The sequence below is a fragment of the Hylobates moloch genome, unplaced genomic scaffold (assembly GCF_009828535.3).
Source record: "Hylobates moloch isolate HMO894 unplaced genomic scaffold, HMol_V3 SCAFFOLD_10, whole genome shotgun sequence".
NCBI classification, from domain to species: domain Eukaryota; kingdom Metazoa; phylum Chordata; class Mammalia; order Primates; family Hylobatidae; genus Hylobates; species Hylobates moloch.
The window spans coordinates 65,761,726-65,783,133 of record NW_026652285.1 but is presented as its reverse complement, the minus strand read 5'-3'; the positions used below and the strand labels follow the sequence as shown (position 1 = coordinate 65,783,133).

Here is a 21,408-nt window from a genome sequence, read left to right as displayed (position 1 = left end):
GGACTACAGAAGCCTGCCACCACGCCTGGCTAATTTCTGTATTTTTAGTAGAGACGGGGTTTTACCATGTTGGCCAGGATGTCTTGATCTCCTGACCTTGTGATCCACTCGTCTTGGCCAATTATATTTTTAGAAGGCTTGTACACTTGGAAAGGACATTATAATAATTAGAATAACTTGTCTCATTATTTATTTAGAAATGCTATATTTAAAAGTAGACTAGGCCGGGCGCGGTGCACTTTGGGAAGCCAAGGGGGGTGGATCACCTGAGGTCAGGAGTGGGAGACCAGCCTGACCAACATGGTGAAACCCCGTCTCAACTAAACATACAAAAATTAGTCAGGCATGGTGGCAGGCGCCTGTAATCCCAGCTACTTGGGATTCAAGCAGGAGAATCGCTTGAACCTGGGAGGCAGAGGTTTCAGTGAGCTGAGGTCATGCCATTGCACTTCAGCCTGGGCAACAAGAGTGAAACTCTGCCTCAAAACATAAAAGAATGAAAGTAGGCCAACAATACGAATTTTGCAGTTGCACAACAGAGAACGTAAATGAATTAACATTCAGTGTCTATGGCATGTTGTGTCTGGAATTAGTGGGTTCTTGGTCTCACTAACTTCAACAATGAAGCCGCGGACCCTCGCGGTGACTGTTACAGTTCTTAAAGGCGGCATGTCTGGAGTTTGTTCCTTCTGATGTTCAGATGTGTTCGGAGTTTCTTCCTTCTGGTGGGTTCATGGTCTCACTGGCTCAGGAGTGAAGCTGCAAACCTTCACAGTGAGTGTTACAGCTCTTAAGGCGGCACGTCTGGAGTTGTTCCTTCCTCCCAGTGGGCTCATGGTCTCACTGGCTCAGGAGTGAAGCTGCAGACTTTGCGGTGAGTGTTACGGCTCATAAAAGCAGTGTGGACCCAAAGAGTGAGCAGTAGCAAGATTTATTGCAAAGAGCGAAAGAACAAAGCTTCCACAGTGTGGAAGGGGACCCGAGCGGGTTGCCACTGCTGGCTCTGGCAGCCTGCTTTTATTCTCTTATCTGGCCCCACCCTCGTCCTGCTGATTGGTAAAGCCCAGTGGTCTGTTTTGACAGGGCGCTGATTGGTGCATTTACAATCCCTGAGCTAGACATAAAGGTTCTCTGCGTCCCCATCAGATCAGTTAGATACAGAGTATCCACACAAAGGTTCTCCAAGGCCCCACCAGAGCAGCTAGATACAGAGTGTCAATTGGTGCATTCACAAATCTCGAGCTAGACACAGGGTGCTGATTGGTGTGTTTACAAACCTTGAGCTAGATACAGAATGCCAATTGGTGTTAGTTACAATCCCTGAGCTAGATATAAAGGTTTTCCAAGGCCCCACCAGAGTAGCTAGATACAGAGTGTCGATTGGTGCATTCACAGACCCTGAGCTAGACACAGGGTGCTGATTGGTGTATTTACAATCCCTGAGCTAGACATAAAGGTTCTCCACATCTCCACCAGACTCAGGAGCCCCACTGGCTTCACCCAGTGGATCCTGCACTGGGGCTGCAGGTGGAGCTGCCTGCCAGTCCTGCGCCGTGCGCTCGCACTCCTCAGCCCTTGGATGGTGGATGGGACTGGGTGCCGCGGAGCAGGGGGTGGCACTTGTAGGGGAGGCTCGGGCCGCACAGGAGCCCATGGAGAGGGTGGGAGGCTCAGGCATGGCGGGCTGTAGGTCCTGAGCCCTGCCCCGTGGGAAGGCAGCTAAGGCCCGGTGAGAAATCGAGCGCACTGCTGGTGGGCTGGCACTGCTGGGGGACCCAGTACACGCTCCGCAGCCGCTGGACCGGGTGCTAAGCCCCTCATTGCCCAGGCCGGCAGGGCCGGCTGGCCGCTCCGAGTGCGGGGCCCACCAAGCCCACGCCCACCCGGAACTCCAGCTGGCCCGCAAGTGCCGCGCGCAGCCCCGGTTCCCGCTCGTACCTCTCCCTCCACACCTCCCTGCAAGCTGAGGGAGCCGGCTCCCACCTTGGCCAGCCCAGAAAGGGGCTCCCACAGTGCAGCGGTGGGCTAAAGGGCTCCTCAAGTGCTGCCAAAGTGGGAGCCCAGGCAGAGGAGGTGCCGAGAGCAAGCGAGGGCTGTGAGGACTGCCAGCACGCTGTCACCTCTCAATGTTACATACTGTGACTTACCCCATCTCCCCTGAAGCATTTACCCCATCCATGTGGTGGCTCAAATAGAGTTCCCGTGTTAATCCCACAATGAACCTCGATAATTCTCACATCACAGTGGTTGTAAACATTTGTCAATGGAAAACTATTGTTTTTCCTAAAACAGCTACAAAACACTAAGACTACTCAAATTTCTTTTTTTTTTTTGTCAATTTTATTTTATTTTATTTTTTATTTATTTATTTTTTAATTATACTTTAGGGTTTTAGGGTACATGTGCACAATGTGCAGGTTTGTTACATATCTATCCATGTGCCATGTTGATTTCCTGCACCCATTAACTCGTCATTTAGCATTAGGTGTATCTCCTAATGCTGTCCCTCCCCCCTCCCCCCACCCCACAACAGTCCCCGGAGTGTGATGTTCCCCTTCCTGTGTCCATGAGTTCTCATTGTTCAATTCCCACCTATGAGTGAGAACATGCGGTGTTTGGTTTTTTGTCCTTGCGATAGTTTACTGAGAATGATGTTTTCCAGTTTCATCCATGTCCCTACAAAGGACACGAACTCATCATTTTTTATGGCTGCATAGTATTCCATGGTGTATATGTGCCACATTTTCTTAATCCAGTCTATCGTTGTTGGACATTTGGGTTGGTTCCAAGTCTTTGCTATTGTGAATAGTGCCGCAATAAACATACGTGTGCATGTGTCTTTATAGCAGCATGATTTATAGTCCTTTGGGTATATACCCAGTAATGGGATGGCTGGGTCAAATGGTATTTCTAGTTCGAGATCCCTGAGGAATCGCCACACTGACTTCCACAATGGTTGAACTAGTTTACAGTCCCACCAACAGTGTAAAAGTGTTCCTATTTCTCCACATCCTCTCCAGCACCTGTTGTTTCCTGATTTTTTAATGATGGCCATTCTAACTGGTGTGAGATGGTATCTCACTGTGGTTTTGATTTGCATTTCTCTGATGGCCAGTGATGATGAGCATTTCTTCATGTGTTTTTTGGCTGCATAAATGTCTTCTTTTGAGAAGTGTCTGTTCATGTCCTCTGCCCACTTTTGGATGGGGTTGTTTGTTTTTTTCTTGTAAATTTGTTTGAGTTCATTGTAGATTCTGGATATTAGCCCTTTGTCAGATGAGTAGGTTGCAAAAATTTTCTCCCATTCTGTAGGTTGCCTGTTCACTCTGATGATAGTTTCTTTTGCTATGCAGAAGCTCTTTAGTTTAATGAGATCCCATTTGTCGATTTTGGCTTTTGTTGCCATTGCTTTTGGTGTTTTAGACATGAAGTCCTTGCCCACGCCTATGTCCTGAATGGTATTGCCTAGGTTTTCTTGTAGGATTTTAATGGTTTTAGGTCTAACATATAAGTCTTTAATCCATCTTGAATTAATTTTTGTATAAGGTGTAAGGAAGGGATCCAGTTTCAGCTTTCTACATATGGCTAGCCAGTTTTCCCAGCACCATTTATTAAATAGGGAATCCTTTCCCCATTTCTTGTTTTTGTCAGGTTTGTCAAAGATCAGATAGTTGTAGCTATGTGGCATCATTTCTGAGGGCTCTGTTCTGTTCCATTGATCTATGTCTCTGTTGTGGTACCAGTACCATGCTGTTTTGGTTACTGTAGCCTTGTAGTATAGTTTAAAGTCAGGTAGCGTGATGCCTCCAGCTTTGTTCTTTTGGCTTAGGATTGACTTGGCGATGCGGGCTCTTTTTTGGTTCCATATGAACTTTAAAGTAGTTTTTTCCAATTCTGTGAAGAAAGTCATTGGTAGCTTGATGGGGATGGCATTGAATCTATAAATTACCTTGGGCAGTATGGCCATTTTCACGATATTGATTCTTCCAACCCATGAGCATGGAATGTTCTTCCATTTGTTTGTATCCTCTTTTATTTCATTGAGCAGTGGTTTGTAGTTCTCCTTGAAGAGGTCCTTCACATCCCTTGTAAGTTGGATTCCTAGGTATTTTATTCTCTTTGAAGCAATTGTGAATGGGAGTTCACTCATGATTTGGCTCTCTGTTTGTCTGTGATTGGTGTACAAGAATTCTTGTGATTTTTGTACATTAATTTTGTATCCTGAGACTTCGCTGAAGTTGCTAATCAGCTTAAGGAGATTTTGGGCTGAGACAATGGGGTTTTCTAGATATACAATCATGTCATCTGCAAACAGGGACAATTTGACATCCTCTTTTCCTAATTGAATACCCTTTATTTCCTTCTCCTGCCTGATTGCTCTGGCCAGAACTTCCAGCACTATGTTGAATAGGAGCGGTGAGAGAGGGCATCCCTGTCTTGTGCCAGTTTTCAGAGGGAATGCTTCCAGTTTTTGCCCATTCAGTATGATATTGGCTGTGGGTTTGTCGTAGATAGCTCTTATTATTTTGAGATATGTCCCATCAATACCTAATTTATTGAGAGTTTTTAGCATGAAGGGTTGTTGAATTTTGTCAAAGGCCTTTTCTGCATCTATTGAGATAATCATGTGGTTTTTGTCTTTGGTTCTGTTTATATGCTGGATTACATTTATTGATTTGCGTATGTTGAACCAGCCTTGCATCCCAGGGATGAAGCCCACTTGATCATGGTGGATAAGCTTTTTGATGTGCTGCTGGATTCGGTTTGCCAGTATTTTATTGAGGATTTTTGCATCAATGTTCATCAAGGATATTGGTCTGAAATTCTCTTTTTTGGTTATGTCTCTGCCAGGTTTTGGTATCAGGACGATGCTGGCTTCATAAAATGTGTTAGGGAGGATTCCCTCTTTTTCTATCGATTGGAATAGTTTCAGAAGGAATGGTACCAGTTCCTCCTTGTACCTCTGGTAGAATTCAGCTGTGAATCCATCAGGTCCTGGACTCTTTTTGGTTGGTAAGCTATTGATTATTGCCACAATTTCAGAACCTGTTATTGGTCTATTCAGAGATTCAACTTCTTCCTGGTTTAGTCTTGGGAGGGTGTATTTGTCGAGGAATTCATCCATTTCTTCTAGATTTTCTAGTTTATTTGCATAGAGGTGTTTGTAGTATTCTCTGATGGTAGATTGTATTTCTGTGGGATCAGTGGTGATATCCCCTTTTTCGTTTTTTATTGCATCTATTTGATTCTTCTCTCTTTTCTTCTTTATTAGTCTTGCTAGGGGTCCATCAATTTTGTTGATCTTTTCAAAAAACCAGCTCCTGGATTCATTAATTTTTTGAAGGGTTTTTTGTGTCTCTATTTCCTTCAGTTCTGCTCTGATTTTAGTTATTTCTAGCCTTCTGCTAGCTTTTGAATGTGTTTGCTCTTGCTTTTCTAGTTCTTTTAATTGTGATGTTAGGGTGTCAATTTTGGATCTTTCCTGCTTTCTCTTGTGGGCATTTAGTGCTATAAATTTCCCTCTACACACTGCTTTGAACGTGTCCCAGAGATTCTGGTATGTTGTGTCTTTGTTCTCATTGGTTTCAAAGAACATCTTTATTTCTGCCTTCATTTCATTATGTACCCAATAGTCATTCAGGAGCAGGTTGTTCAGTTTCCATGTAGTTGAGCGGTTTTGAGTGAGTTTCTTAATCCTGAGTTCTAGTTTGATTGCACTGTGGTCTGAGAGACAGTTTGTTATAATTTCTGTTCTTTTACATTTGCTGAGGAGAGCTTTACTTCCAACTATGTGGTCAATTTTGGAATAGGTGTGGTGTGGTGCTGAAAAAAATGTATACTCTGTTGACTTGGGGTGGAGAGTTCTGTAGATGTCTATTAGGTCCACTTTATGTAGAGCTGAGTTCAATTCCTGGATATCCTTGTTAACTTTCTGTCTCGTTGATCTGTCTAATGCTGACAGTGGGGTGTTAAAATCTCCCATTATTATTGTGTGGGAGTTTAAGTCCCTTTGTAGGTCACTGAGGACTTGCTTTATGAATCTGGGTGCTCCTGTGTTGGATGCATATATATTTAGGATAGTTAGCTCTTCTTGTTGAATTGATCCCTTTACCATTATGTAATGGCCTTCTTTGTCTCTTTTGATCTTTGTTGGTTTAAAGTCTATTTTATCAGAGACTAGGATTGCAACCCCTGCCTTTTTTTGTTTTCCATTTGCTTGATAGATCTTCCTCCATCCTTTTATTTTGAGTCTATGTGTGTCTCTGCACGTGAGATGGGTTTCCTGAATACAGCACACTGATGGGTCCTGACTCCTTATCCAGTTTGCCAGTCTGTGTCTTTTGATTGGAGCATTTAGCCCATTTACATTTAACGTTAATATTGTTATGTGTGAATCTGATCCTGTCATTATGATGTTAGTTGGTTATTTTGCTCGTTAGTTGCTATAGTTTCTTCCTAGCCTCGACGGTCTTTACAATTTGGCATGTTTTTGCAGTGGCTGGTACCGGTTGTTCCTTTCCATGTTTAGTGCTTCCTTCAGGAGCTCTTTTAGGGCAGGCCTGGTGGTGACAAAATCACTCAGCATTTGCTTGTCTGTAAAGTATTTTATTTCTCCTTCACTTATGAAGCTTAGTTTGGCGGGATATGAAATTCTGGGTTGAAAATTCTTTTCTTTAAGAATGTTGAATATCGGCCCCCACTCTCTTCTGGCTTGTAGAGTTTCTGCTGAGAGATCAGCTGTTAGTCTGATGGGCTTCCCTTTGTGGGTAACCCGACCTTTCTCTCTGGCTGCCCTTAACATTTTTTCCTTCATTTCAACTTTGGTGAATCTGACAATTATGTGTCTTGGAGTTGCCCTTCTCGAGGAGTATCTTTGTGGCGTTCTCTGTATTTCCTGAATCTGAATGCTGGCCTGCCTTGCTAGATTGGGGAAGTTCTCCTGGATAATATCTTGCAGAGTGTTTTCCAACTTGGTTCCATTCTCCCCATCATTTTCAGGTACGCCAATCAGACGTAGGTTTGGTCTTTTCACATAGTCCCAAATTTCTTGGAGACTTTGTTCATTTCTTTTTATTCTTTTTTCTCTAAACTTCCCTTCTCTCTTCATTTCATTCATTTCATCTTCCATCAGCGATACCCTTTCTTCCAGTTGATCGCATCTGCTACTGAGGCTTCTGCAATCTTCGCGTAGTTCTCGAAACTTGGCTTTCAGCTCCATCAGCTCCTTTAAGCCCTTCTCTCCATTGGTTATTCTAGTTATCCATTCTTCTAATTTCTTTTCAAAGTTTTTAACTTCTTTGCTATTGTTTTGAATTTCCTCTTGTAGCTCAGAGTAGTTTGAACGTCTGAAGCCTTCTTCTCTCAACTCATCAAAGTCATCCTCCATCCAGCTTTGTTCCGTTGCTGGTGAGGAACTGCGTTCCTTTGGAGGAGGAGAGGTGCTCTGTTTTTTAGAGTTTCCAGTTTTTTTGCTCTGTTTTTTCCCCATCTTTGTGGTTTTATCTACTTTTTGTCTTTGATGATGGTGATGTACAGATGGGTTTTTGGTGTGGATGTCCTTTCTGTTTGTTAGTTTTCCTTCTACCAGACAGGACCCTCAGCTGCAGGTCTGTTGGAGTTTACTAGAGGTCCACTCCAGACCCTGTTTGGCTGGGTGTCAGCAGCGGTGGCTGCAGAACAGCGGATTTTCGTGAGACCACAAATTCAGCTGTCTGATAGTTCCTCTGAAAGTTTTGTCTCAGAGGAGTACCCGGTTGAATGAGGTGTCAGTCTGTCCCTACTGGGGGGGGTGCCTCCTAGTTAGGCTGCTCAGGGGTGAGGGACCCACTTTAGGAGGCAGTCTGTCTGTTCTCAGATCTCCAGCTGCGTGCTGGGAGAACCACTACTCTCTTCAAAGCTGTCAGTCAGACAGGGACATTTAAGTCTGTGGAGGTTCTTGCTGAGTTTTTGTTTGTCTGTGCCTTGCCCCCAGAGGTGGAGCCTACAGAGGCAGGCAGGCCTCCTTGAGCTGTGGTGGGCTCCACCCAGTTCGAGCTTCCTGGCTGCTTTGTTTACCTAAGCAAGCCTGGGCAATGGCGGGCGCCCCTCCCCCAGCCTCGCTGCCGCCCTGCAGCTTGATCTCAGACTGCCGCGCTAGCAATCAGCAAGACTCTGTGGGCACAGAACCCTCCGAGCCAGGTGCGGGACACAATCTCCCAGTGTGCCGTTTTCCAGGCCCGTTGGAAAAGCGCAGCATTAGGATGGGACTGACCCGCTATTCCAGGTGCCGTCTGTTTCCCCTTTCTTTGACTAGGAAAGGGAACTCCCTGACCCCTTGCACTTCCCGAGTGAGGCAATGCCTCGCCCTGCTTCGGCTCGCGCACAGTGCACTTCACCGACTGTCCTGCACCCACTGTTAGGCACTCCCTAGTGAGATGAAACCGGTACCTCAAGCAGAAATGCAGAAATCACCCGTCTTCTGTGTCGCTGGGGCTGGGAGCTGGAGACCGGAGCTGTTCCTATTCGACTACTAAAATTTCTAAATAATCCTTTTACAAGACTGACAACTTCCTTTTCATACAGTAACATGTGGAGCCTATTTTAAAAGCTCTTTTACAGTGACTGTGGAAACAGCTTCCTAGTTATTCATATAATGTTTCTCCTTTTTTTATAAGTTTTCAAATTAGTTTTAGAAAAACTTAAACACTGATGAATTTGGGCCGCTATCAAATCCTTAAGAAGTATTTTTGCCAAATAAGATGGGCAAACGTCCTACGTCTGCTAAATCTGACATGACAGGCCATGCATTTTTGAAAAAAATGAATAAATAACGATTTCCAACAGTCGCTGAGCCTTTTTTTTTTTCTGTTTCTTTCTTTTCTTTTCTTTTCTTTTTTTTTGAGACAGAGTCTCCCAGGCTGGAGTGCAGTAGCGCAATCTCGGCTCGCTGCAACCTCTGCCTCCCGGGTTCAAACGATTCTCCTGCCTCAGCCTCCCGAGTAGCTGGGACCACGCTCAACTAATTTTCGTATTTTTAGTAGAGAAGGGGTTTCACCATGTTGGCCAGGCTAGTCTCTAACTGCTGACCTCAAGTGATCCACCTGCCTCTGTCTCCCAAAACGCCGGAATTACAGGCGTGAGCCACCGCACCCGGCCTAGCCTTTTAGTTCAAAAATTATTTCAGTGTTATTTTCACACTCTATGTTTGATAATACAATTTTTTTTGAGGCCGTTAGGCTTAAAGTATATTTTTTAAGAGCCGACCTAACACATAAAGCCGGCCAGTCTGTACTGCTGATGGACCCCCAGTAGATTTGGGGTGCTGACGGCAATTGGCAGTTTCAATGAAGAACTTCACTGTGAGGAATGACATCCGAAAGGGATGGTGCTGGAAGGCAGGCGGGAGACCTGGGTGGAAGAAGAAGAGGAAGCCGCCCAGGAGGGAAGGAGATGGTGTGGGACGCCGAGAGCGAAGGGCGAGCAGAGGAGCGAGGAGCGGAGCGCATCGCGGGTGGAACCGGCGGGAAGGGCGTGGGAAAGGCCGTGTTTTCAAATGAGGCGGGCGCCGGGAGAGGCCCCGGCCGAGGGAGCCGCGCGCTCTCATGGGGAAGAGCTGCCTGCAGACTGAAGCCGAGAGGAGGAAGCAGCGGACCTCCAGGGATCCCTGCAAACTCCCATTTCCTCCCCGCGCCCCTCGCGGCCCCCAGCCCGTTGGCGCCGGGAAGGCGCAGGATTCAGAGCTCAGAGGCCCGGGCCGGCGGCCGCCTACCCTCAGTGGCTCGGGGGCGTCGGCTGAGGCGGGGCGGAGGCGGGGACCGGGGTACCTCGCTCGCGCAGGCTGGAGCCGGCACAGGACCCAGCCCGACCCTGCTTTGGCCACTACCCCCCGGGTCTCCAGCGCCGCCGGACCCTCACGCCGCCACCTTCTCTCCAGCTCAGCGCCGCCGCGGCCGCAGCCTCCTGCCTAGCATCTTCCAGCCCCCAATCCCTGAGAATCAGTTCTGGGATGTAACAGAGCAAGCGGACATTATTCTGGGACCAGCAAGCCTCGGTCACTGCAGCCACCACGCTACGTGGGTAAGTAAAGGCCTCTAGGATTCAGCATGGACCATGCGGTAATCCAAAGAGGTTGGAATATTCATTCACCATGAAATCTTACAGATTTATTCCCTTGAAACGCGATTTTCTGCAGTCATACAGCCTGAGACAGCTGAGTGCTCTAGCAAAAGGGCCAAAGAAGGCAGGTCCTCTAGGGCAGAAAGAGTGAAAACTGAAAGAGACCACATGGCGGCCCACACTGCCTGAGGCCAGGCCTGGCTGACAGCTGGACGGCTGGACCCACCCGGTGGCCCTTCTGTCCTATTGTGGCCAGGGCAGGAGCAGAGCCCCCGGGGCCTCCTGCAGAGGAGTGGGCTCAGTAGGGGGCAGGGACGGCCTTGGGGGTTGGGGACTGACCAAGCCTGGGGACTATGACCCATAAGTGGGGCCCATTATAGAAGCTGGTGATGACTTCCTTATTTTCTCCAGAGATGATCTGATACTCCACAGTGTGGAGGTGCCATATTTAGCCATGTCCCTGCTGTCAGCATCAATAATATGTTTTTTGCTATTATTATGACTTTTGAACCCAAATGCCCATCAATGATAGACGGGATAAAGACAATGTGGTACATATACACCATGGAATATTATGCAGCCATAACAAGGAATGAGATCAGGTCAGGCATGGTGGCTCACACTTTGGGAGGCCAAGGTGGGAGGATCACTTGAGGCTAGGAGTTTAAGACCTGCCTGGCCAACATGGCAAAACCTCGTCTACTAAAAACATTATACAAAAATTAGCCTGGCATGGTGGTACGCACCTGTAATCCTAGCTACTTGGGAGCCTGAGGCACGAGAATCGCTTGAACCTGGGAGGCAGAGGTTGCAGTGAGCTGAGATTGTGCCAGTGCACTCCAGCCTGAGCAACAGAGCAAGACCCTGTCTCAAAAAAAAAAAAAAAAAAAAAAAAGGAATGAGATCATGGCCTTTGCAGGGACGTGGATGGAGCTGGAAGCCATTATCCTCAGCAAACTAACACAGAAACAGAAAACCAAATACTGCATGCTCTAACTTATAAGTGGGAGCTGAACAATGAGAACATGGACACAGGGAGAGGAACAAGACACACTGGGGCCTGTCGGGGGTTGAGGTGAGGGAAGCGAGAGCATCAGGAAAAATAGCTAATGCATGCTGGGCTTAATACCTAGGTGATGGGTTGATAGGTGCAGCAAAACACCATGGCACATGTTTACCTATGTAACAAACCTGCATGTCCTGCATATGTACCCCAGAATTTAAAATAAAAAATAACATTAAAAAAGAATGTTATTTTCACCAGGTATTCAATATTATACTTTTGCCGTATTTTACTAATAACTTTAGAATTTTGACATTGCTTAAAAATGTTTTACATTACTTTGTCCTATAACTTTGCTTACTAGACTCGTCCTTTCCTAGGTTTTTACTAAAGTTTTTTTTGTGGTTGTTAGGAAAACCTGTTAATGTAAGAAAAAATAGAAGGAACAGTAGAATGAGTGGTGGTGTACCTACTTCAGGTTACACAAATGGCAACCTGTGCTTGAGATCATTCTTTTATAAAAAAAGAGATGCATCAGGCCTTTCTAAGTCATGTACAGCCCCCTTGAACATGTTTTTATATTTTCTCACCTCATACCTATGGGATAATTAATAGCATTGCTTTGCTTTTTAAAGTCTGTATTGTACATGCCAGTCTGCGCTTGCTCTTTTTGAGATATGTCCTTGTTCATCTTTATCAATTTTGTTGTTGTTGTTGTTTGAGACAGAGTCACACTCTGCGCCCAGGCTGTAGTGCAGTGGCACGATCTTGGCTCACTGCAGCTTCCGCTTCTCAGGTTCAAGTGATTCTCCTGCCTCAGCCTCCTGAGTAGCTGGGATTACAGGCGTGTACACCTGGCTAATTTTTGTATATTTAGCAGAGACGGGGTTTCAGCATGCTGGCCAGGCTGGTCTTGAACTGCTGATCTCAAGTGATCCACCCATCTCAGCCTCCCAGTGTGCTGGGATTACAAGCATGAGCCACCACGCCCGGCCAGTTTTTATCTTTAAAGCTAACGCAGATGAAGTTGATTTTAAGCCCCGGAGGCTGACAGAATAAAGGGCACCAGAGGCAAGTCAGGGCATTACTCCCATTGAGTAGAAAGGCCACTCATCTTGCCCTTCTGGTCCACAATTCCCAAGTAGAAAATTAGATTCTCCTGCTGGTGCTGGAGGCTTTGCTTTCAGCGTCTGCTCTGCGACCTTTCGCTCCATTTTCAGTGAGTTCGTGGTAGTTAGTGTGAAGTAGGAAGTGACACAGGCTGCCTGATCGTGTGGCTGTTTTGGAAGGTCATTTTTATTTTGAACTTAAAAATCAGATGTTTTGGAAGAACCTACACTCTCCTTTGAGCTATTGTCTGATTTAAAAGACTGCAGCGTGTGTCTTCCCAAAGTGGATGCATTTAGGTTTATTAATGTTGGGTTTGTTAATGGTGTTTCAATATTTGGTTACAAATGAGGAATGTCAGTTCAGTTTACCAGTGACTTCAAAATAGAGACCTGGTAGAGTTTTCTTTTAGGTTGTGCTTTTCCAAAACTCACCAGTGGACAGAAACTGATTTATCTTATTTCATCATAGACTTACAAAACACATTTTGGTGCCTAAATGGGAATTGAGGTTTTTGTTTTTTTGTGTGTGTTGCTTTTGTGAGTGTGTGTAGAAACAGGGTCTTGATGTGTTGCCTGGCCTGGTCTGAACTGCCTCAGCCTCCCAAATGTTGGGATTGTAGGCATGAGCCACCATAACCAGTCTTAATGAGATGTAACGTTCCTATTCTGCCTTCTTGAACTTTGCTCAGTCAGTACAAGTATTCTGTTCAAACTGATTAATTAAACCCAGGAACTGAATACATTTAGATAAAACTTGCTACTTGAGACTCAGGCACTGGGTGGATTTGAATGATGCCCTATCTCGTGATGTCTACCCTCTCACTATCCACATTCAGGGATGGAAAGGATTTGGGGAGTGAGGAATGTTTATAGAAGTTCAGCCCAGCTCCCTGCTGTAGAATGTTCTTGTATGAGCAGTCCAGCAGTCAGTAAAGCAACTCTTCATTGTTGAACTGCTCTCGTTCTTAGAAAGTTCTTGTTTCTGTTGACTTGAAGTTTGCTTCCGTGGTTTAATTTTTCCCGCTGTTCCGAATTCTTTCACGTGCCACACAGGACGTGCCTGTTCATTGAGTTCATAATCTTACTTCTCATGGGCCTTGTACTTAGCCTTCTTCAAGCTGATCATCCCTCAGGTTTTGCCTCCTTCTGTCACCAGGCCTTCTCTTCTGGGCGCCGGCCTCAGGCTCTTCGCGTGGGGTCTGGCCAGTACCGCAGGCTCTGGGCTGACATCAGCTGCTCCCAGGCTCTTAGCTCTTGGGAGTTGCTCCTCCATCCTTTGCCTCCCTGGGCACTGACATTGCACCTGGTCTCAGTCCAGGCTCGGCCAGCCTGACCGGCTCTGCGGGGCCTCCTCTCCCTACAGGATGGCCAGATGCCGTGCCCTCCCACTGTGCTCCAGGCCCTACCCTGCCTCTCTGGACACTGGATCTGTAGTGTAACGGGAACAGGTCACATGACAGTTTCCTTTCTATACCTTCTTATCTTCTGTAGACTATTGATATTTAGTAAACATGTCCGTTTGCACATGCTTAAAATGGTTGGAAAGTTTTGCCTTGTCTATGCTTGCAAGCGATGAAAATTAAAGGTGGTAGGGATTATATTGATTTATTTAATCTTGGACTCAACATTTTCAAAGCTATATTTTTTGGGTAATATTTGAAAATCAAACAATGTCTGCCCATATAGTTTTTTTTTGCCCATATAATTTTTTTTTTGAAGACTTACTTTGTACTCTTCTTTGTTTTGTTTAACATAACGTTTCAGAATAATATGCCAAGTAATGGATGAGCGTTTGTTAGGTTGGGCTAGGAATGGGGACTGAGGTAAGGCAGACTGTAGTTCGAAGAAGAAGTTCCAGTTTAACACCATTCCTTTGAGAATTATATCTTATTTTAATTCAGAGCAAAAGCCACACAGCTGCATACAGGCGTAAGTGAGTCCTTTGAGGAAGTAGGTAACTGAGCTGTAAAAAATTGAGATTGCAGCCAGGTGCAGTGGCTTATGCCTGTAATCCCAGCACTTTGGGAGGCCAAGGCAGGCGGGTCACCTGAGGTTGGGAGTTCAAGACCAGCCTAACCAACATGGAGAAACCCCATCTCTACTAAAAATACAAAAAGTTAGCTGGGCGTGGTAGCGCATGCCTGTAACCCTAGCTACTCAGGAGGCTGAGGCAGGAGAATCACTTGAACTCAGGAGGCGGAGGTTATGGTGAACCAAGATCACGCCATTGCACTCCAGCCTGGGCATCAAGGGCAAAACGCTGTCTCAAAAAAAAAAAAAAAAGTTGAGATCGTACAGCCGAGGGACTGCAGTGTGTGTTTCTTTTCTCTTCGTTCTGAAAGAACTTTTTACTATTTAAAAACTAACTTTAAAGTTATGAAATATTTTGAAATATAATGAACTTTTTTTGCCTTTTTTCCTCCTTTCGCTTCTTGTATTCAGTCTGCATACTTTTTTTTTTTTTTTTTTTTTTTTTTGAGAAGGAGTCTCACTCTTTCACCCAGGCTGGAGTGCAGTGGCGTGATCTCGGCTCACTGCAGGCTCCGCCCCCTGGGGTTCACGCCATTCTCCTGCCTCAGCCTCCCGCGTAGCTGGGACTACAGGTGCCCGCCACCTCGCCTGGCTAATTTTTTGTATTTTTAGTAGAGACGGGGTTTCACCGTGTTAGCCAGGATGGTCTCGATCTCCTGACCTCGTGATCCACCCGCCTCGGCCTCCCAAAGTGCTGGGATTACAGGCGTGAGCCACCGCGCCCGGCCCAGTCTGCATACTTTTTAAACAAAAGCCCACCTCTCTAGTAAGTGTGAAAGGAAGAGAGTGAGAAACTGGTAGTATGACCTCCACTCTGGAGCCCCCCATGTCCCTTGTGAGAAAGATGGCTCTTGTTGTAGAGAAGACACAGCAGTTCTGCTCAGCTGCACTTGGGCATGGAGAACAAGAACCCACCTAGATGAAAGCCTGAATCCGCAGAGGCAGACTCTGGGTTAGGAGGCACTTCTGCAGCCTTCAGAAAATGCAGACAAATTAATTCACTTATTGGACTGCCTTGATAGAATAGGATTCTATACAGAGGATTATTTGAGGTCAGTGATTGGAATGTGATTTTAGAAAATATTCTTACCTTGGAATTATTTTGGTAATATAGTTTGTTTGTTCATTTGTTTGCTTTAGAGGAAAATTGGTGCTTTCAAGGAAGGTTTTAGGATGTAATGGCCAAAAGTAGAAAAACAAAAATGATCATCTTCACTTGAATGCTGCTGCTGCATGAGACTAGCCTTGCATTTTTACTATTACAAAGTTAGGGCCAGGCATGGTGGCTCATGCCAGTAATCCCAGCACTTTGGGGGCTGAGGTGGGCAGATCGCTTGAGGTCAGGAGTTCGAAACCAGCCTAGACCCTTAGAGGCATGGATCTGTGGACTTATTGTTCAGTCAGGGGCATGTGTGCACGTGGGTCTGTGTGCATGTTGCGTGCAAGTGTGAGGTGTCTGTGACTACACACATGCTGGTCTCATTATTCTCAGCTTCTCATACTGCAGTTTTCTTTGTTTAGTACAAAGCTAGAAGCTCTGCCAAGGTTTTTTCTTGGTGCGAGCCAGGATCAAAGGGCTGTAGCATTTTAGAGCTTGCAAGCTGAGAGCGCTTAGAAGGTGGGAACTTCACACAGGATCATAGTCTGTAGGATTCCTGGTCCTTCTCTGGGGGCAGTCAACAACGATCTGTGCCGCACTCCCAGCCTCCATGGGCCATGCTTGGCTCTCAGGAGGCTGGGCCCAGGACAAAGTTTGCACTCCTGGTCTCACCACCCCTAGTATCGGCTTAGGGAGCCTCTTGTGAGTGCAGCCATGGATGTTTGCTTTCAGGGAGTGGGAGCAAAGGTTTGGGGAATGTTTCTGTCCTCACCTATTTTGGCAGATAGGCAGTGTTAAAGGTGGTGGTTCATGGTTGTGTTCCCCATCCCTAGTGTATTTATCTGTTTTCATACTGCTATAAAGAACTGCCTGAGACTGGGTGATTTACAAAGGAAAGAGTTTTAATTGACTCACAGTTCAGCATGACTGGGGAGGCCTCAGGAAACATAACAATCATGGCAGAAGGTGAAGGGAAGCAAGGCACCCTCTTCACAAGGTAGCAGTAAGAAGTTCCAAGTGAAGGGGAAAGAGCCCCTTATACAACCATCAGATTTTATGAGAACTCACTCCCTATCATGAGAACAGCATGGGGGAAGCTGCCCCCACGATCCAATTACCTCCACCTCGTCTCTTCCTTGACACGTGGGGATTATGGGCCTTAATTTCAAGATGAGATTTGGGTGGGGACACAAAGCCTAACCATATCGTTCTGCCCCGGCCCCTCCCAAATCTCATGTCCCTTTCATATTTCAAAACCAATCATGCCTTCTCAGTGGTCCCCCAAAGTATTAATTCATTCCAGCATTAACTCAAAAGTCGAAGTCCAAAGTCTCATCTGAGACAAGACAACCCCCCTCCACCTATGCGCCTGTAAAATCAAAAGCAAGTTAGTTACTTCCTAGATACAATGAGGGTACAGGCATTGGGTAAATACGCCCCTTCCAAATGGGAGAAATTGGCCAAAATGAAGGGGCTATAGGCCCTATGCAGTTCCAAAATCCAGCGGGGCCATCAAATCTTGAAACTCCAAAATGATGTCCTTTGACTCCATGTCTCACATTCAGGTCACACTGATACAAGAGGTGGGCTCCCATGGCCTTGGTCAGCTCCATCTCTGTGGCTTTGCAGGGTACAGCCTCCCTTCCGACTGCTTTCACAGGCTGATGTTGAGTGTCTGTGGCTTTTCCAGGGGCATGGTGCAAACAGTCAGTGGATCTACCATTTGGGGGTCTGTAGGACTGTGGCCCTCTTCTCATAACTCCACTAGATAGTGCCCCAGTGGGGACTCTGGGGGGGGCTCTTACCCCACATTTCCCTTCTGCACTGCCCTAGCATAGGTTCTCCATGAGGGCTCCACTCCTGCAGCAAACTTCTGCCTAGACATCCACGAATTTCCATACATCCTCTGAAGTCTAGGTGGAGTTCCCAAACCTCAGTTTTTGACTTCTGTGCACCCACAGGCCCAATACCATGTAGAAGCCACCAAGGCTTGGGGCTTTCACACTCTAAAGCAATGGCCTGAGGCCTGAGATGTACATTGTCCTCTTTTAACCACAGCTGGGATGCAACACACCAAGTTCCAAGACTGCAAAAAGCAGCAAGGCCCTGGGCCCAGCCCATAAAACCATTTTTTCCTCCTAGGCCTCAGGGCTTGTGATGGGAGGGGCTGCGTTGAAGACCTCTGACATGTCCTGGAGACATTTTCCCCATTGTCTTGGTGATTAACATTTGGCTCCTCATTACTTATGCAAATTTCTGCAGCCAGCTTGAATTTCTCCTCAGAACATAGGTTTTTCTTTTCTATCCCATCATCAAGCTACACATTTTCTAAACCTTTATGCTTGGTTTTCTTTTAAACATAAGTTCCAGTTCCAAATCATCTCTGTGAATGCATAAAACTGAATGCTTTTAAGAGCACCCAAGTCACTTCTTGAATGCTTTGCTGCTTAAGAATTTCTTCCACCCGATACTCTAAATCATCTCTCTTGAGTTCAAAGTTCCACAGATCTCTAGGGCAGGGGCAAAATGCCACCAGTCTCTTTGCTGAAGCATAGCAAGAATCACCTTTGCTCCAGTTCCCAACAAGTTCTTTTTTTTTTTTTTTTTTTTTTTTTTTGAGACGGAGTCTTGCTCTGTCACCCAGGCTGGAGTGCAGTGGCACAATCTCGGCTCACTGCAAGCTCCGCCTCCCAGGTTCATGCCATTCTCCTGCCTCAGCCTCTCCAAGTAGCTGGGACTACAGGCGCCCGCCACCATGCCCGGCTAATTTTTTTGTATTTTTAGTAGAGACGGGGTTTCACTGTGGTCTCGATCTCCTGACCTCGTGATCCACCCGCCTCGGCCTCCCAAAGTGCTAGGATTACAAGCGTGAGCCACCGTGCCCGTCCTAACAAGTTCTTCATCTCCATCTGAGACCACCTCATCCTGGACTTCATTGTCCATATCACTATTAGCATTTTGGTCAAAGCCTTTCAACAAGAATCTAGGAAGTTCCAAAGTTTCCCACATCTTCCTGTCTTCTTCTGAGACCTCCAAACAGTTCCAACCTGTGCCTGCTACCCAGTTCCAAAGTTGCTTCCACATTTTCGGGTATCTTTATAGCTGCACCCCACTCTCTTCAGTACCTATTTACTGTATTAGTCCATTTTCATACTAGTATAAAGAAACTTTCCTGGGACTGTGTAATTTATAAAGGAAAGAGGTTTAGTTGACTCACAGTTCAGCATGGCTGGGGAGGCCTCAGGAAACTTACAATCCTGGCAAAAGCAAAGGAGAAGTAAGGCACTTTCTTCACAATGTGGCACAAAGGAGAAGTGCCGAGCAAAGGGGAAAGAGCCCCTTATAAAACCATCAGATCTTGTGAGAACTCACTCACTATCACAACAACAGCATGGGGAAACGACCCCCATGATCCAGTTACCTCCACCTGGTGTCTTCCTGACACACAGGGATTATGGGGACTATGAAGATTATAATTAAAGACGAGATTTTGGTGGGGATGTGAAGCCTAACCATATCACTTGGTGTTCAGATGAAGAGGTTGTAGAAGTATATCTACTGCTTAAAGAGGGAAATTGGAGTCAGGAAGCTCTAGGCTTGGTTTTCTTCCACATTTAAAACAAACCCAAGGAAGAGATGGTGCAACTGTATGAGCACTTGGCGGATCTGTTGTTTCTCACACAGGTTTTCTCTTTTCTCTGTGTCTTCAGTAGTATGTGTCTTACCGACACTGCCTCAGGACTCCTGGCGTCCCCCAGCCCAGTTCTTAGCTTGACACATCATAGGTGCTCAGCATCTAAGTGTTCCAAGAGGGAGTGCAGCTCCTAGGGGTCCATGTCCCATGTCCCATGTCCTCCTGTTTCCTGCTGGTAACGTTTGGAAGTGCTGTTGACGTTTGGGCCCCAGTCGGTCCTTGTTACTGCAGGTCTTGTGCCATCTCTGGAACAGCCCTTTATGGGCACCATCTACTCATTCTTTGACTTCTGTTGGCTGATGTGGCCCCTGAGCTCTCTTCCTGTCCTTAGACCCCTCAAGGCCAGATGCAGTGTTGAGTGTGGAGGCTTCTAGCCCCTGCCTTCTGTCCCAGCTTCAGGCTGGCCCAGCTCCTTGTCCTGCTGCCCTGCTTCAGCCATTCTTCCACGTAGCTTTCACTCCCCTAACAGATTTCTTCACTTTTGCAAGGTAGCGTGGGAATGATGACTAGCACATGGCAGCACACATCAGGCAGGTTTATGATATTATGTTTTAAGAGAACACAGAATCCCAAATTACTTGTCCTGTAATACGTGTTAAAGTGTGTAACCTAATTGCTGAACAATGAAAAGCAATTCCTTTTATATTGAAAACTCACTAGTTAGCTGAGAACCTAATGGTAGTTGCAATGTACTTTAAATAGAAAAGTCCTCTTGCTTGACAAAGGTAAAGGAAACTGTTCGGTCCGACTTTGTTCCTTTCATGCCTGCCAGGGCTTCTGGTTTCGCGGAGACCTCAGGCTAGGAGCAGCCTTGAGCAGGGAGACAGTTACAGAGAATCCCCACCAAGTTGCAGGCAGAGGGACAGCCAAGGCCCTCAGGAAGTGCACGAGAGCAGAACCTCTACGGCAAGTTCACTGAGAAATCTGGAAAGTTCGAATCCCAGCCCCAGTCCATCAAATCGAGCATCATAAAATTAAGTTTTCCTTACTGTGAAATGGCAATTTGTAATGATTTCTGAGAAGTGGGACCCATGGTGGTGTCGATGTCTGAGCCAGGTTGAGGGTGAGATCCCTGGCGCCATGGGCTGGCCCCCAGGATGCCCTGGAAAACGCATTCTGTTCACAGCTGTGTGATTCTTTTCTTTCTGTGTTGGTGAAGCAGCCAGACCTGGTCCGTTTGGAATGCCTGGGATGGTGCCGCCGCATGTTCCTCCTCAGATGCTCAACATTCCGCAGACCTCTCTGCAAGCAAAGCCCGTGGTAAGGCCTTCCCTGCATTGGGTTGGGTGGCGGGTGTCAGACACGGTGCATGCGCCGAATTTCAACGAACGCTAAAATAAGTTCCTAACCTCTTGAATTGATATGTGAAATAGATGCCAGTGTTTGTTGAAATAAAAATTAGCCAGGAAACGTCAGCCTGGGCCTGAGTCGAGTCCTAATGGCCATGTGAGCGTGACCTGTGCCCTTTGCTTCAGGCCCCACAGGTGCCCAGCCCAGGGGGCGCCCCGGGCCAGGGTCCATACCCGTACAGCCTCTCTGAGCCAGCACCTCTCACTTTGGACACGAGCAGGAAGAATCTGACGGAGCAGAACAGCTACAGCAACATTCCTCACGAAGGGAAGCACACGCCGCTCTATGAGCGGTCCTCGCCCATCAACCCGGCCCAGAGCGGCAGCCCCAACCACGTGGATTCCGCCTACTTCCCTGGCATTCTACATCGTCATCTTCAGACAACGACGAGGGCAGCGGAGGGGCGACAAAGTGAGTGGTGCGCAGGTCGCTGGGTGCTTCCTGGCGGGTAGTGACCTGGGGAAGCTGCCTTCTGACCTGCCAGCCCAGCTGGTGCTTTGCTCAGAGATGTAGTTTGTTGCAGGTGGGTGATGGTCAGTCTGTACTCAGACGGGGGCTCCTTGGACAGAGAGGAGAGAGGAAGAGTGGGTATGTTCTTGAAGTTTCCATGATTTAAAATCTGCACCATCCCAGCCCCATGGCCTGGAGCCACAGGAAACTTTCTGGGGAGGAATTTGACAAGAACTGGTTTGTGTGATGACCAAAACATGGGGGCATTTGTCCGGTGTAGTGCCACTCACACCCACCACAGCAACCCCCTGCCGACCCCCGAAACATTAATCTCCTGGCTCACGGATCAAGGGAGCTCTGAATTTCCTGTCCTTCTCCTAAACTCAGCAGGTCACAGGACACTTTGGAAATAACACTGTTTGCCCAAGCAAAACCCTAGAAGGCTACCTAGACCCAGGTTGGAATTGTTTCCTTAGAGGAGTATTTTAAACACTGTGTGGGCTGGACGCGGTGGCACGTGCCTGTAATCCCAGTACTTTGGGGGGCCAAGGCAGGTGGATTACCTGTGGTTGGGAGT

At 46.8% G+C, this 21,408-nt stretch overlaps 1 protein-coding gene across 3 annotated transcripts in view; it reads left to right on the top strand.

Annotated features, from left to right (window-relative positions):
- FAM120A2 (Putative uncharacterized protein C9orf129 homolog) overlaps positions 1-20,988 on the top strand; it is a 64,533-nt gene extending 43,545 nt beyond the window's left edge. Inside the window, exons 1-3 of one of the 3 annotated variants that reach the window (XM_058445451.1) lie at positions 9,861-10,056; positions 20,194-20,291; positions 20,507-20,984. In XM_058445451.1, coding sequence (XP_058301434.1) covers positions 20,214-20,291; positions 20,507-20,833 — 405 coding nt within the window. In that variant the 5' untranslated portion in view covers positions 9,861-10,056; positions 20,194-20,213 and the 3' untranslated portion in view covers positions 20,834-20,984. Of the gene's footprint in view, positions 1-9,860; positions 10,057-20,190; positions 20,292-20,506 lie in introns of those variants that run through there. The other 2 variants (XM_032164562.2, XM_058445450.1) reach the window with 2 other exon arrangements.
- Positions 20,989-21,408: the final 420 nt, after the last annotated feature.